The sequence below is a fragment of the Euprymna scolopes genome, chromosome 36, assembly GCF_053919585.1.
Source record: "Euprymna scolopes isolate OS-2025 chromosome 36, ASM5391958v1, whole genome shotgun sequence".
NCBI classification, from domain to species: domain Eukaryota; kingdom Metazoa; phylum Mollusca; class Cephalopoda; order Sepiida; family Sepiolidae; genus Euprymna; species Euprymna scolopes.
The window spans coordinates 65,750,096-65,763,149 of NC_136517.1; the positions used below are offsets into that span (position 1 = coordinate 65,750,096).

The 13,054-nt window shown below is 28.8% G+C and overlaps 1 protein-coding gene across 3 annotated transcripts in view; it reads left to right on the forward strand.

The window, feature by feature from the left end:
• Positions 1-382: 382 nt before the first annotated feature.
• LOC145260559 (galactosylgalactosylxylosylprotein 3-beta-glucuronosyltransferase 1-like) overlaps positions 383-13,054 on the forward strand; it is a 97,663-nt gene continuing 84,991 nt past the window's right edge. Inside the window, exons 1-2 of one of the 3 annotated variants that reach the window (XM_080118800.1) lie at positions 383-530; positions 7,772-7,906. In XM_080118800.1, coding sequence (XP_079974926.1) covers positions 7,816-7,906 — 91 coding nt within the window. In that variant the 5' untranslated portion in view covers positions 383-530; positions 7,772-7,815. Of the gene's footprint in view, positions 531-2,618; positions 2,702-7,771; positions 7,907-13,054 lie in introns of those variants that run through there. The other 2 variants (XM_080118801.1, XM_080118802.1) reach the window with 2 other exon arrangements.

The window sequence follows — 13,054 nt, forward strand, 5'->3', positions numbered from 1 at the left end:
TCACGTGATTAAAATTTTAGCCGATGAAACAGAGTCAAAAGAGTAGAGTTCCATTTTTTTTTTCGGAGAACTTCGTTCCATAATGGATACGTGCAATATAACCTTTTTTCGATATTATCATTGTTGAATGTCTTGATTAAACTGTACAAGTACCAAAATGAATAAATAAAAAAAAAACAATTAAAAAAAATAAAAAGAATAATGATGACGACGACGACAAAATTATTTCCTTTCTTTTCAGATTATTAATCTGAGAAACAATAGTTCCCTCGAACATGCTGCATTTTATGCTACGTTACATTTTATGCTACGTGTCTTATTAAATTAGAGGTGTTTTTACTTTACTTTACTTTGTTAGTTGGAACTTTGTTTTTATGTCAATAAATTAGGGTTAACACCGGTTTAAACAATTTCTTTGCGGAGACGGTGTTATGTATGCACATTTTTACCTAAATATTTAGTCACTTTTTAGATACATTTTGAAATACGACTTATGTAAAACTTATGTGGGGTTACGCATTGTATTCGCGGTAAGTGTGGAATTTTTTCACAATTAACCGTTTTAACCTCAAGAATGTCTTTAAATTAAACAATCTCAAGAAAAATTATTAATTTCCGCTTTGGCACGTATACAGATTAATTTGATTAAAAAATGAAAATATCGAAAAAAAGATTATATTGTATGTATCCGTTTTGGACTGAAGATATCCGAAAAAAGTTTTCAGTTAATTTGATCGAGTAGTTTTTATTTTTTACAGCGGAAAAACACGTTTTATGACAGCGTTGAAGGTAGTCATCTAGGAATGTTTTGAACATGCCACGGGGAGATAACTCAATTTAAAGCGACGACACTCCCTTCCCATCTTTAATACTAGGTTTTCTTCCTAAAAATCGAACCTTTTGCTCGGTATTGTAACAAAAAAAAAAAAAAAAAATTTAATTAAAAAAAAAAAAAAGATTAAATTAAGTGAAATTTTGGTAAATGTTTACTTCAACTACAACAGAACACCGACCAATAAAATTTGATTCTTTAAAGGTTTTCGCGGTCGCTGACAACGAATCTGATATTCAAACCCGTCGTAAATTTACCGTTTGCATAGTATTAACCCCTGAACCCTCGCACTATTTTGTACTGTATCTAGGTGTATCAGAAATTTGGAGGAATTTTTGGTAAAATCCATTGAGTGCGTCCGGTATGAGAAAATAAAGCTGTGTGCGCATTATAAATGTTTCTTTTCTGTGTCTTATGTTATACATTAGTACATTAGGGGTCATTTCGAGTTAAAAGTTTATTTACTGCACACATCTGAACTAGAGAAAATCATGATTTAAATGTGTAGGTCTCGTGTAAATAACTAACGATGAATATCTAATATAGCCGACCAGACAGGTGATCAAAAAGTCAGATCGAGCGTACCGGAAAACGAAATGAGACCAAATTGACACCTGGCCTTTTTTTTTTTTTTTTTTTTTTGCTTAAACTTTGCGCTTTTCGGATTATTTTATGTTTTATTTTCTTGGTGGATATTTTTTTTGGGGGGGGGGGTTGCCAGAGATTATAGTTATAAGTAAAAACATTTGAGAAGACACTTAAACCATAAGAAATAACGGTAACATAAGTGCATAAGAAGCACCAAAATTGTTTTTGTTTTGTTTTGTTTGTTAGTTAAATCCGGCTAAAAAACAATAATAAAAATAAAAAATAATCAGTACTTTTTGACGGACCGTCTTTTTAAAAATCTACCAAAAATCAGGTAATTATCCGATCAATACGAAATTTTCAGCGATTAGAAGAATGAACTTTATAACAGTGTACTTATTTTTCATAAACGATATTTATATATATATATATTTTTTTGCTTACAACCCCCCCTTGTTTTGAAGTGGGAACAAATATGCTTAAAATAATCATCTGAAACTGAACAAAACATATTGTGTTGTTGGACAGAATTATAGATTAAAAAAAAACATATTGTGTTGTTGGACAGAATTATAGATTAAAAAAAAAAATAATTGTTTGCATACCTTATTTTGACGTCTGAATATCAGAACTTCGATTGTGTTTAATTATCCCGCTTTTGAGTTTTGAAGTGTGAAATTCGGTGAATATGTTAAGTAAAATAATTAATTTAAGTTAAGCAAAACAAAAAAAAAATTTTTTTTTAATATTTATACGAAAAAAGCCATTTTAAAATTTTTGATAAATAAATTAACAATTTTTTTTTAGCGAGCCGAATAATGCATGACCATTATTAAACAGGGCATGCTTTGAATAATCGATACAAAAAAAAAATTCGATAAATATTGTGCCCTTTGTGTTAAAAATAGCATAATTTTTTTCGATCCCGTTTGAAAACGTTTGCCGCCTTTCGACTACGGTGGACCAAACGCGCTGAAATAATTTTTTTTTATTCTGCTTTAAATTGCCCCCCCCCCCCCATTTTGGGGAGCCTGGCCCCTCACACACATACACATTAAAAACCAAACTCATACAAATGGTCACCCATCTGGTACTGGCCAGCCTCAGCTTAATAATACATTGAAATTTTCGTCACTGAAAAATAAGTTTTTTTTGGCCTGTTTGGTCTTCCATAGTTTTCTTCTTATCAAACGCAAAACGTAAACAGAGTCGATATAAACTCTAGATCGACGCGAGATATCTGGTTACCTATATGAATAAGTGGAATTATTTGAAATTCAGGTACTTATATTATAATATTTTTGCATATTCTCTTAGAAAATCATCCTAAATCTTAGTTAGACAATAAATAAATAAATTAATTATTTCAAAAACCTTTTTTTTTTTAAATCTTTAAGTACGTTTTTTGTGCAAGACAAAAAATGTCAATTGTTAACTTTTTGGGAAAATTTAACATTTAAAATTGAATTAAAAATAGTAGAAAAAGTTTTACATTATTCTGTTTTCTATATGATAAAATTCAGGGTTTTATCTTTCTGGAAAAAAAAAGTTACTCAGAAATAATGGATTTTAATAAATGTAATTTAGTTTTAAAAAACAACAACAACTTGATTTTGCGGCCACTTTTGGCGGTGCCAGGTGCCTATACTAATGTATAACATAAGACACAGAAAGGAAACATTTACAATTTGTACACAGCTTTATTTTCTCATATAACCACCGTACGCACTCAATGGATTTTACCCATGCAGCCATTTTTTTACGTTATAAAATTAATCGAATTTTAGAGTTAAATATTTTTCAATTTTTAAACTTCAAAAATCTATCAAAATTTTTCTATTGGTTCAATTTTTACGATATTTTCAGGGTCAATGTAAAATTTTATGCTCTTTCCAATAAACCAAATATAATATTTTAGAGAAACGTTTTTTTTTTTTTTCAAATTCACCCCCCCCTCCATTTTGAAATGTCTATTAAAATTTTAATAATTAATTTATGTGCCAAAGTTTTATATATCACAAATTGAAGATAAACGCTGTGTAATGGTATATTTACTATAATGTGCAATGGTATATTTACTACAACGCACAATGGTATATTTACTATAAATTGCAATGGTATATTTACTAAAATGTGCAATAGTATATGTACTATAATGTGCAATGGTATATTTCCTACCACGTGCAATGGTACATTTACTATAATGTGCGATGGTATATTTACTATAATGTGCGATGGTATATTTATTATAATGTGCAATTGTATATTTACTATAATGTGCGATGGTATATGTACTATAATGTGCCATTGTATATGTACTATAATGTTCAATTGTATATTTACTATAATGTGCGATGGTATATTTACTATAATGTGCAATGGTATATTTACTATAATGTGCAATGGTATATTTACTATAATGTGCGATTGTATATTTACTATAATGTGCGATTGTATATTTACTATAATGTGCAATTGTATATTTACTATAATGTGCAATTGTATATTTACTATAATGTGCAATTGTATATTTACTATAATGTGCAATGGTATATTTACTATAATGTGCGATTGTATATTTACTATAATGTGCGATTGTATATTTACTATAATGTGCAATGGTTTATTTTACTATAATGTGCAATTGTATATTTACTATAATGTGCGATTGTATATTTACTATAATGTGCGATTGTATATTTACTATAATGTGCAATGGTATATTTACTATAATGTGCAATGGTATATTTACTATAATGTGCAATGGTTTATTTTACTATAATGTGCAATTGTATATTTACTATAATGTGCAATTGTATATTTACTATAATGTGCAATGGTATATTTACTATAATGTGCAATTGTATATTTACTATAATGTGCAATGTTATATTTACTATAATGTGCGATTGTATATTTACTAAAATGTGCAATTGTATATTTACTATAATGTGCAATTGTATATTTACTATAATGTGCAATTGTATATTTACTATAATGTGCAATTGTATATTTACTATAATGTGCAATGTTATATTTACTATAATGTGCGATCGTATATTTACTAAAATGTGCAATTGTATATTTACTATAATGTGCAATTGTATATTTACTATAATGTGCAATTGTATATTTACTATAATGTGCAATGGAATATTTAATATAATGTGCGATTGTATATTTACTATAATGTGCGATTGTATATTTACTATAATGTGCAATGGTATATTTACTATAATGTGCAATTGTATATTTACTATAATGTGCGATTGTATATTTACTATAATGTGCGATTGTATATTTACTATAATGTGCGATTGTATATTTACTATAATGTGCAATTGTTTATTTTACTATAATGTGCAATTGTATATTTACTATAATGTGCAATTGTATATTTACTATAATGTGCAATGGTATATTTAATATAATGTGCGATTGTATATTTACTATAATGTTCGATTGTATATTTACTATAATGTGCAATGGTATATTTACTATAATGTGCAATCAATTGTATATTTACTATAATGTGCAATCAATTGTATATTTACTATAATGTGCGATTGTATATTTACTATAATGTGCGATTATATATTTACTATAATGTGCGATTGTATATTTACTATAATGTGCAATTGTATATTTACTATAATGTGCGGTTGTATATTTACTAAAATGTGCAATTGTATATTTACTATAATGTGCAATTGTATATTTACTATAATGTGCGATTGTATATTTACTATAATGTGCAATGGTATATTTAATATAATGTGCGATTGTATATTTACTATGATGTGCAATGGTATATTTACTATAATGTGCAATTGTATATTTACTATAATGTGCAATGTTATATTTACTATAATGTGCAATTGTATATTTACTATAATGTGCAATGTTATATTTACTATAATGTGCAATAGTATATTTACTATAATGTGCAATTGTATATTTACTATAATGTGCAATTGTATATTTACTATAATGTGCAATTGTATATTTACTATAATGTGCAATTGTATATTTACTATAATGTGCGATTGTATATTTACTATAATGTGCAATGTTATATTTAATATAATGTGCGATTGTATATTTACTATAGTGTGCAATTGTATATTTACTATAGTGTGCAATTGTATATTTACTATAATGTGCAATTGTATATTTACTATAATGTGCAATTGTATATTTACTATAATGTGCGATTGTATATTTACTATAATGTGCAATGTTATATTTAATATAATGTGCGATTGTATATTTACTATAGTGTGCAATTGTATATTTACTATAGTGTGCAATTGTATATTTACTATAATGTGCGATTGTATATTTACTATTATGTGCAATTGTATATTTACTATAATGTGCGATTGTATATTTACTATGATGTGCGATTGTATATTTACTATGATGTGCAATTGTATATTTACTATAATGTGCAATGGTATATTTACTATAATGTGCAATTGTATATTTACTATAATGTGCAATTGTATATTTACTATAATGTGCAATTGTATATTTACTATAATGTGCAATTGTATATTTACTATAATGTGCAATTGTATATTTACTATAATGTGCAATTGTATATTTACTATAATGTGCATGGTATATTTACTATAATATGCAATGGTATATATCCTTTAATGCGCAATGGCATATTTACTATAAGGTGAAATTGTATATTCACTATATTGTGCAATGGTATGTTTCCTACAACATGCAATGGTATATTTTCTACAATATGGAATGGTATATTTAACACAACATGCAATGGTATATTTACTACAACCTGCAATGGTATATTTACTATAACCTGCAATGGTATATTTACTACAACACACACAAGTATATTTACTACAACATACAATGGTATATTTACTACAACATGCAATGGTATATTTAACACAACATGCAATGGTATATTTCCTACAACATACAATGGTATATTTACTACAACATACAATGGTATATTTCCTACAACATGCAATGGTATATTTCCTACAACATACAATGGTATATTTACTACAACATACAATGGTATATTTACTACAACATACAATGGTATATTTACTACAACATACAATGGTATATTTCCTACAACATGCAATGGTATATTTACTATAACATGCAATGGTATATTTACTACAACATGCAATGGTATATTTACTATAACATGCAATGGTATATTTACTACAACAGGCAATGGTATATTTACTACAACATGCGATGGTATATTGAACACAACATACAATGGTATATTTACTACAACATGCAATGGTATATTTATTACAACATGCAATGGTATATTTCCTACAACATGCAATGGTATATTTCCTACAACATGCAATGGTATATTTACTACAACCTGCAATGGTATATTTAACACAACCTGCAATGGTATATTTACTACAACATGCAATGGTATATTTATTACAACATGCAATGGTATATCTACTACAACATGCAATGGTATATTTAACACAACATGCAATGGTATATTTACTACAACAAGCAATGGTATATTTACTACAACATGCAATGGTATATTTACTACAACATGCAATGGTATATTTACTAGAACATGCAATGGTATATTTACTACAACATGCAATGGTATATTTACTACAACATGCAATGGTATATTTACTACAACATGCAATGGTATATTTACTACAACATGCAATGGTATATTTGCTACAACATGCAATGGTATATTTAACACAATATCAATGGTATATTTAACACTACATGCAATGGTATATTTACTACAACATACAATGGTATATTTAACACAACATGCAATGGTATATTTAACACAATATCAATGGTATATTTACTACAACATGCAATGGTATATTTACTACAACATGAAATAGTATATTTAACACAACCTGCAATGGTATATTTACTACAACATGCAATGGTATATTTACTACAACATGCAATGGTATATTTACTACAACATGCAATGGTATATTTGCTACAACATGCAATGGTATATTTAACACAACATGCAATGGTATATTTAACACAACATGCAATGGTATATTTCCTACAACATGCAATGGTATATTTAACACAACATGCAATGGTATATTTTCTACAACATGCAATGGTATATTTCCTACAACATGCAATGGTATATTTAACACAACATGCAATTGTATATTTATTACAACATGCAATGGTATATTTACTACAACGTGCAGTAATTCATACTTAACAGATATTGTGATGCTGATTAAAATATACTTGAAATATATTTTTAAATATTCAACAATTTTGTAAAATCCATTTGTGTATATATTTGTCTTTTACTTTTTTTCCTGGTAGTTTTTGTGATATTGGATTCATTGACCAACATTACATACCCAGGCATGACATGGCGGCCAGGGTATCAAAAGAATTTGACATGTCTCTATATAGTTGGAATTTTAGGCATTATTGGTTGGATTCTTTTAGCATTTGGTAAGTTCTTTGCTCTTCTTTTCTAAAAAATATTTTCTGTTTCAGACTATAAATTTTGCTTCGGGAAAATTTATTTCAATAGTTGATGGCCCAATTCTCAGTGCAGATGATACTAAAAATACAATTATGAATTATGTACGACTTTTATCAGTAATCATTTAGAGAATGAGAGGAAGCTACTCCCATGGATTAAATAAAGTGTTTGAAATTCTGAACATATTCCTGAATTTGGCACTTTCTTTTATTTAACTTTATCTTTTCTTTCTCTTTTCCTGCTTTTTTTTTTTATCTCTCTTTCTTGCTTCCTTCTTATGACAGTTCACTCTGAAAACTGAAAATGTTAATTTTGCTGTGAATTCAGACAATTCATGATTCAGCAAAAAATCACTCCCTGTTTCCCCCTCCCCTTACATTTATACTGTGTGTCTTTCTCTTAATTTTGATTTTCTTGCTTACCAAAGTTGATATTTCACTAAAACATTTTTCAAAATAAATTGGAAATCTTTGAAAACCAAGAAATGTTAAGAAAATATTTATCAAATGATAAAATCATATTTTTTTTAAGATAAAATCATGTAATAAATATTTTCTTAGCATGTCTTGGTTTTCAAAGATTTCCCATTTATTTTGAAAAATGTTTTCTATGACGTGAAACACTGCTAATTTTTCAAAATATTTTAAATGTGTTTTTATTACATATCATCCAACTTATTTTAGTTAGCATAATAGTGAAATGAAACCAATCATCTAGTAAGAAACCATAAAAAAATAATAAGTAATTAATGCTCGTTTTTCAAAGGAATATGCAAATTAGTTGACACTCATGTAGTTGCTTGCATATCAGTGACTGAATATTGAAAAGTTTGTTTTAATAATAATTTTTAAATAAAAAAAGTAGGCTTTTAATATAATATCTCTATCTCTACTATTATATAAAAGGAACTGTGTGTATGTCTGTGTGTGAGTTCGTTCCCTATGGACTAGAAAATGGCTGGGCCAATGTATATGAAATTTCACATGAAGGTACTTCATGTGCCTGTCAGTGTTCTTAGGTTTTGTATCAGAATGTCTTTGATAAGTATCGATAATTGAAATAACTCAAAAGAAGGAACAGGCAACTTAGACCTTACACAACTTTACAAGTGCATTTGAGAAGTTTTATTACTACACAAGCCAAAAGGCCCAACATATAGAAATCAACAGTGGGTTCTTTGATATGACAGGGGCATGTTTGAAATGAATGTTTCTGTTTAAAGCACAATTGCACCATGATACTAGACTTTTTCATTTTATGCTTAAATTCAAGCCATTATCACTGCACAAGTAGAAAGACCAGTCATAAAATCGACAGTAAATTCTTTGACATGACAGAGGTCCATTCGAAATGAATGTTTCTCTTTAAAGCATACTTGAAATATGATACTTGACTTTTATATTTTAAAGTTTAATGCAAGCCATTATGTATAAAAATAATTTTATAAAATCAACAGGTTCTCTACAGTGCAATGTAGACTATAATGTCTAGTTACTGCGAAGAGTCATATGAAGCTTTCTCCCAGTGCACCATGATGGGTCCCCAACTAGAGCAGGCAATCAATCGATTTGATTGAAAAATGGTCGATTTCACTGGCAATATAAATATGGAAGTGTGAAACATTCGTTGATCATCATTCAATCCCAGGCAATGTCGGATCTTTCAACTAGTACATATATGTATATACAGGGTGTCCTAGAAGTTGCACGTCATCTAGGTTTTCATAAAAATGCAAATAATATCTATCTATCTATCTATCTATCTATCTATATATATATATATATATATATACATATATATATATATATATATATAAAACTACTTCATTTACTCACATAAAATTAATATACGAAAGTATAGATTTATGCGTAAACTTTAAGTATTTGCTTCAAAAGTGCTCAATACATAGGTAGAGCTAGTTAGTAATTTATAAAATATATATGGCGATTAAGCTACACTGAAATAGAGATGACGGACTAGCTATAATAAAAAAACTCCAATAAAGTCAAGGGAGAAAACTTTAAGAAAATCATACACAAGGAAATGAAAAAATTAGGCCTAAAAGCAGATGTGTCAGCTAACATAAAAATAACAAACTTCCTGGACGTCATGTTAAACTTAGATAAAAACACATATGAACCATACTTAACAGATAATGCTACTCCAATTTACGTAAACCCTAAGTCCAACCACCCACCATCAATTAGAAAACACATTCCTAACTCGATCGTAAGTAGACTCAGTAATAACTCAAGCGATGAAAATGCATTTAATAGGTCAATCAATATCTACGAAACAGCCCTAAAAAATAGTGGATACAAAAATATCAATATCAAATATAAGCAACAAACCACCAACAACTATAATAAAATTAAAAATAGAAGAACAAGAACTATAATTTGGTATACGGCCCCATACAATCAAATGTTAAAAACAAAACTTGGCAAGAAATTTCTAGATCTTATCGAAAAACACTTTCCCGCAACCAACCCCTTACACAAAATCTTCAATAAAAATACCTTGAAGTTATCTTACAGTTGTTGCGAAAATTTAGAGATGATAATTAAAGCACATAATAGCAAAATACTAAATGAAAACAATGTAAACAACAACAAAATAAACAATAAAAAAGTAGACACCATGACAAAAATAAAACCAACACTAGCAGAAATAATGATAATAATAATAATAATAATAATAATAAACCAACCCCGGACAAGAACAATCATACCATAAATAAAAATACTAATAACGAACAAGATAAATGCAACTGTAAACACCGCACACTTTGCCCAGTTCAAAATAAATGTCTAACAAAAAGCGTAGTTTATCAAGCAACAATATTTGCGAAAGAAAACCCGAATAACAAGAAATATTACGTAGGCATGACTTCCTTAGATTTCAAAACCCGATACTATGACCACAAAAGTACATTCAACAATAAAAAACACTGTATAAAAACAACACTAGCGAATAAATACTGGGAACTCAAAGAAAGCGGACATTCGCCGGTAGTCGAATGGAAAATAATAAGACAAGCTACCACGTGCAAACATTTAGACGACCCATGTAAATTATGCCTTCATGAAAAATTTGCTATCCTGTACTTTAAAGAACCCCAAAATCTATTAAACTGTAGATGAGAAATAGCAAACAACTGTGTTCACAAAATAAAACTTACTCTAGGATAGCGATACAAAATAGCTTTAAAACTAACAAAACAATAGAAAACAAACAAATAAATAAATTAAATAAACATGAATATACATAAACGATCACACATATATGTATATATATACATATATATACATATGTATGTATGTGTGTATGTATGTGTGTACACATATGTATATTTATATATATATATATATAAAAAAAAGAAAGAAAGGAGGAAAATCGTCTGCTTTAAACCACTAACTTAGTTCTAAAACAGATCCTTTGTTCGATAAAATGCATGCCCATTGGCTGATAGGAAGGGGCGTGGTGGATACTAGACAGCTGATTGGCTAAATAAAATCCTCAACATATATAAAAATGAGAAACAACCACAGAATTCGCGCATAAGCCTGACGAATCCTATAGTGGATGAAACGCTGAATATTCAGTGTAGCTTAATCGCCATATATATTTTATAAATTACTATATATATATATATATATATATATATATATATATATATATATATATATATATATATATATATATATATATATCCAACAAGTATATTATGGAAACAAATGAGATGGGTTAATGTGGTATGGTATTATTCAGATATGGAAAAAGTTCATAACCAATAAAAAATTTTTTTATTTATTTTTTTTTTTTATTACATTTTCACCCCAAACAAGGCAAATTGCCACTTTGGTGTAGGGAGCTACTATCAGGGGAAACAACTACTGTGGTACTATGTAGGGATTTGGGCAGCAAGGTGTCGGTTCACGTTAAAGAAAAAGTTTGTTATAAACAATTACTTTTAGTTTATGAAATAATTTTTAGATTGCTGAGGAGGTGTTTTTTTATAATGCCTACAAAATTTAAGGAAGTTTCTTGTTTTTTATTGAGCATTTTAATTGCCCCTATCTTCAAATCTCAATGAAATTGACAGCATTTCTTTGACTACAGACATTTAGACAGCTGCTACAAAGAATACTTCCTTTATGAGTTTGACAGGTCATTGACTTTCAAATGACTTTGAACAGTGCAAAGCATTCCCTGGTGCACACACACACACACACACACTTGTAAGAATAAGTGAATAATTTCACAATGTTCTGGATGAGTATAAAATTTTCAACAAACTTGTCTTAGTTTTGTAGGATTCAGAAACAAATATGTTTGATGGTGTCAGGAAATGTGGTTTAGAATCACAATTACAACTAACAGAAATATAGTCTTTCACTTTAATCACTCTTCATTAGCAATTAGCAAATTAACTGAAATACGGAATCAGTTTAATTTGGAAAAACAAACTAATTCAAGAGGTGATCACACAGTGGAATATGGCATTATATGTTAAAAAGAAATTTAGAACAAAAAGCTTTTGTCATGTATGCTGTTGATAAGATTCCTAACTTAACAACTTACCAATGTGGACTTGTTCTAAAAAATTGTCTAGCTATTGGGTTCATTTAAAGAAATCACCAAAGAAGCAAGTCATAGAACTTCAACCATATTGATGATAATACCTTTAATTTAAGCTTTGAGGTTATTTCTTTCAGAAGCTGTCCAATCTACGAGGGGCGTGCAATAAGTAATGCCCCTGACCCACTTCCAGTTGTCTGATCTAGCTGAAATTTTGCATGTGCAATGATTTATATCTCTACGGGTTATGTGGCAAATTACAGCTCTGAACTAATTGTGGTTTCTGTTTTACAGGTGTTTGAACTGAGTCAGGTGTGAAATGGAGCCTGTTGAATGTCGAGCAGTGATCCGGTTTTTGTATTTGAAAGGACGCACACCACAGGAGACTTTTGATAAAATGAAAGAAACTTATGGTGATAATGCCCCATCATATGACCTTGTAAAACACTGGCATTGTGAATTCAAACATGGCCGGAAGTCTGTAGAAACAGCTCCCAGACCTGGTCACCCCCCCCCCTCTGCCATTGATGAGG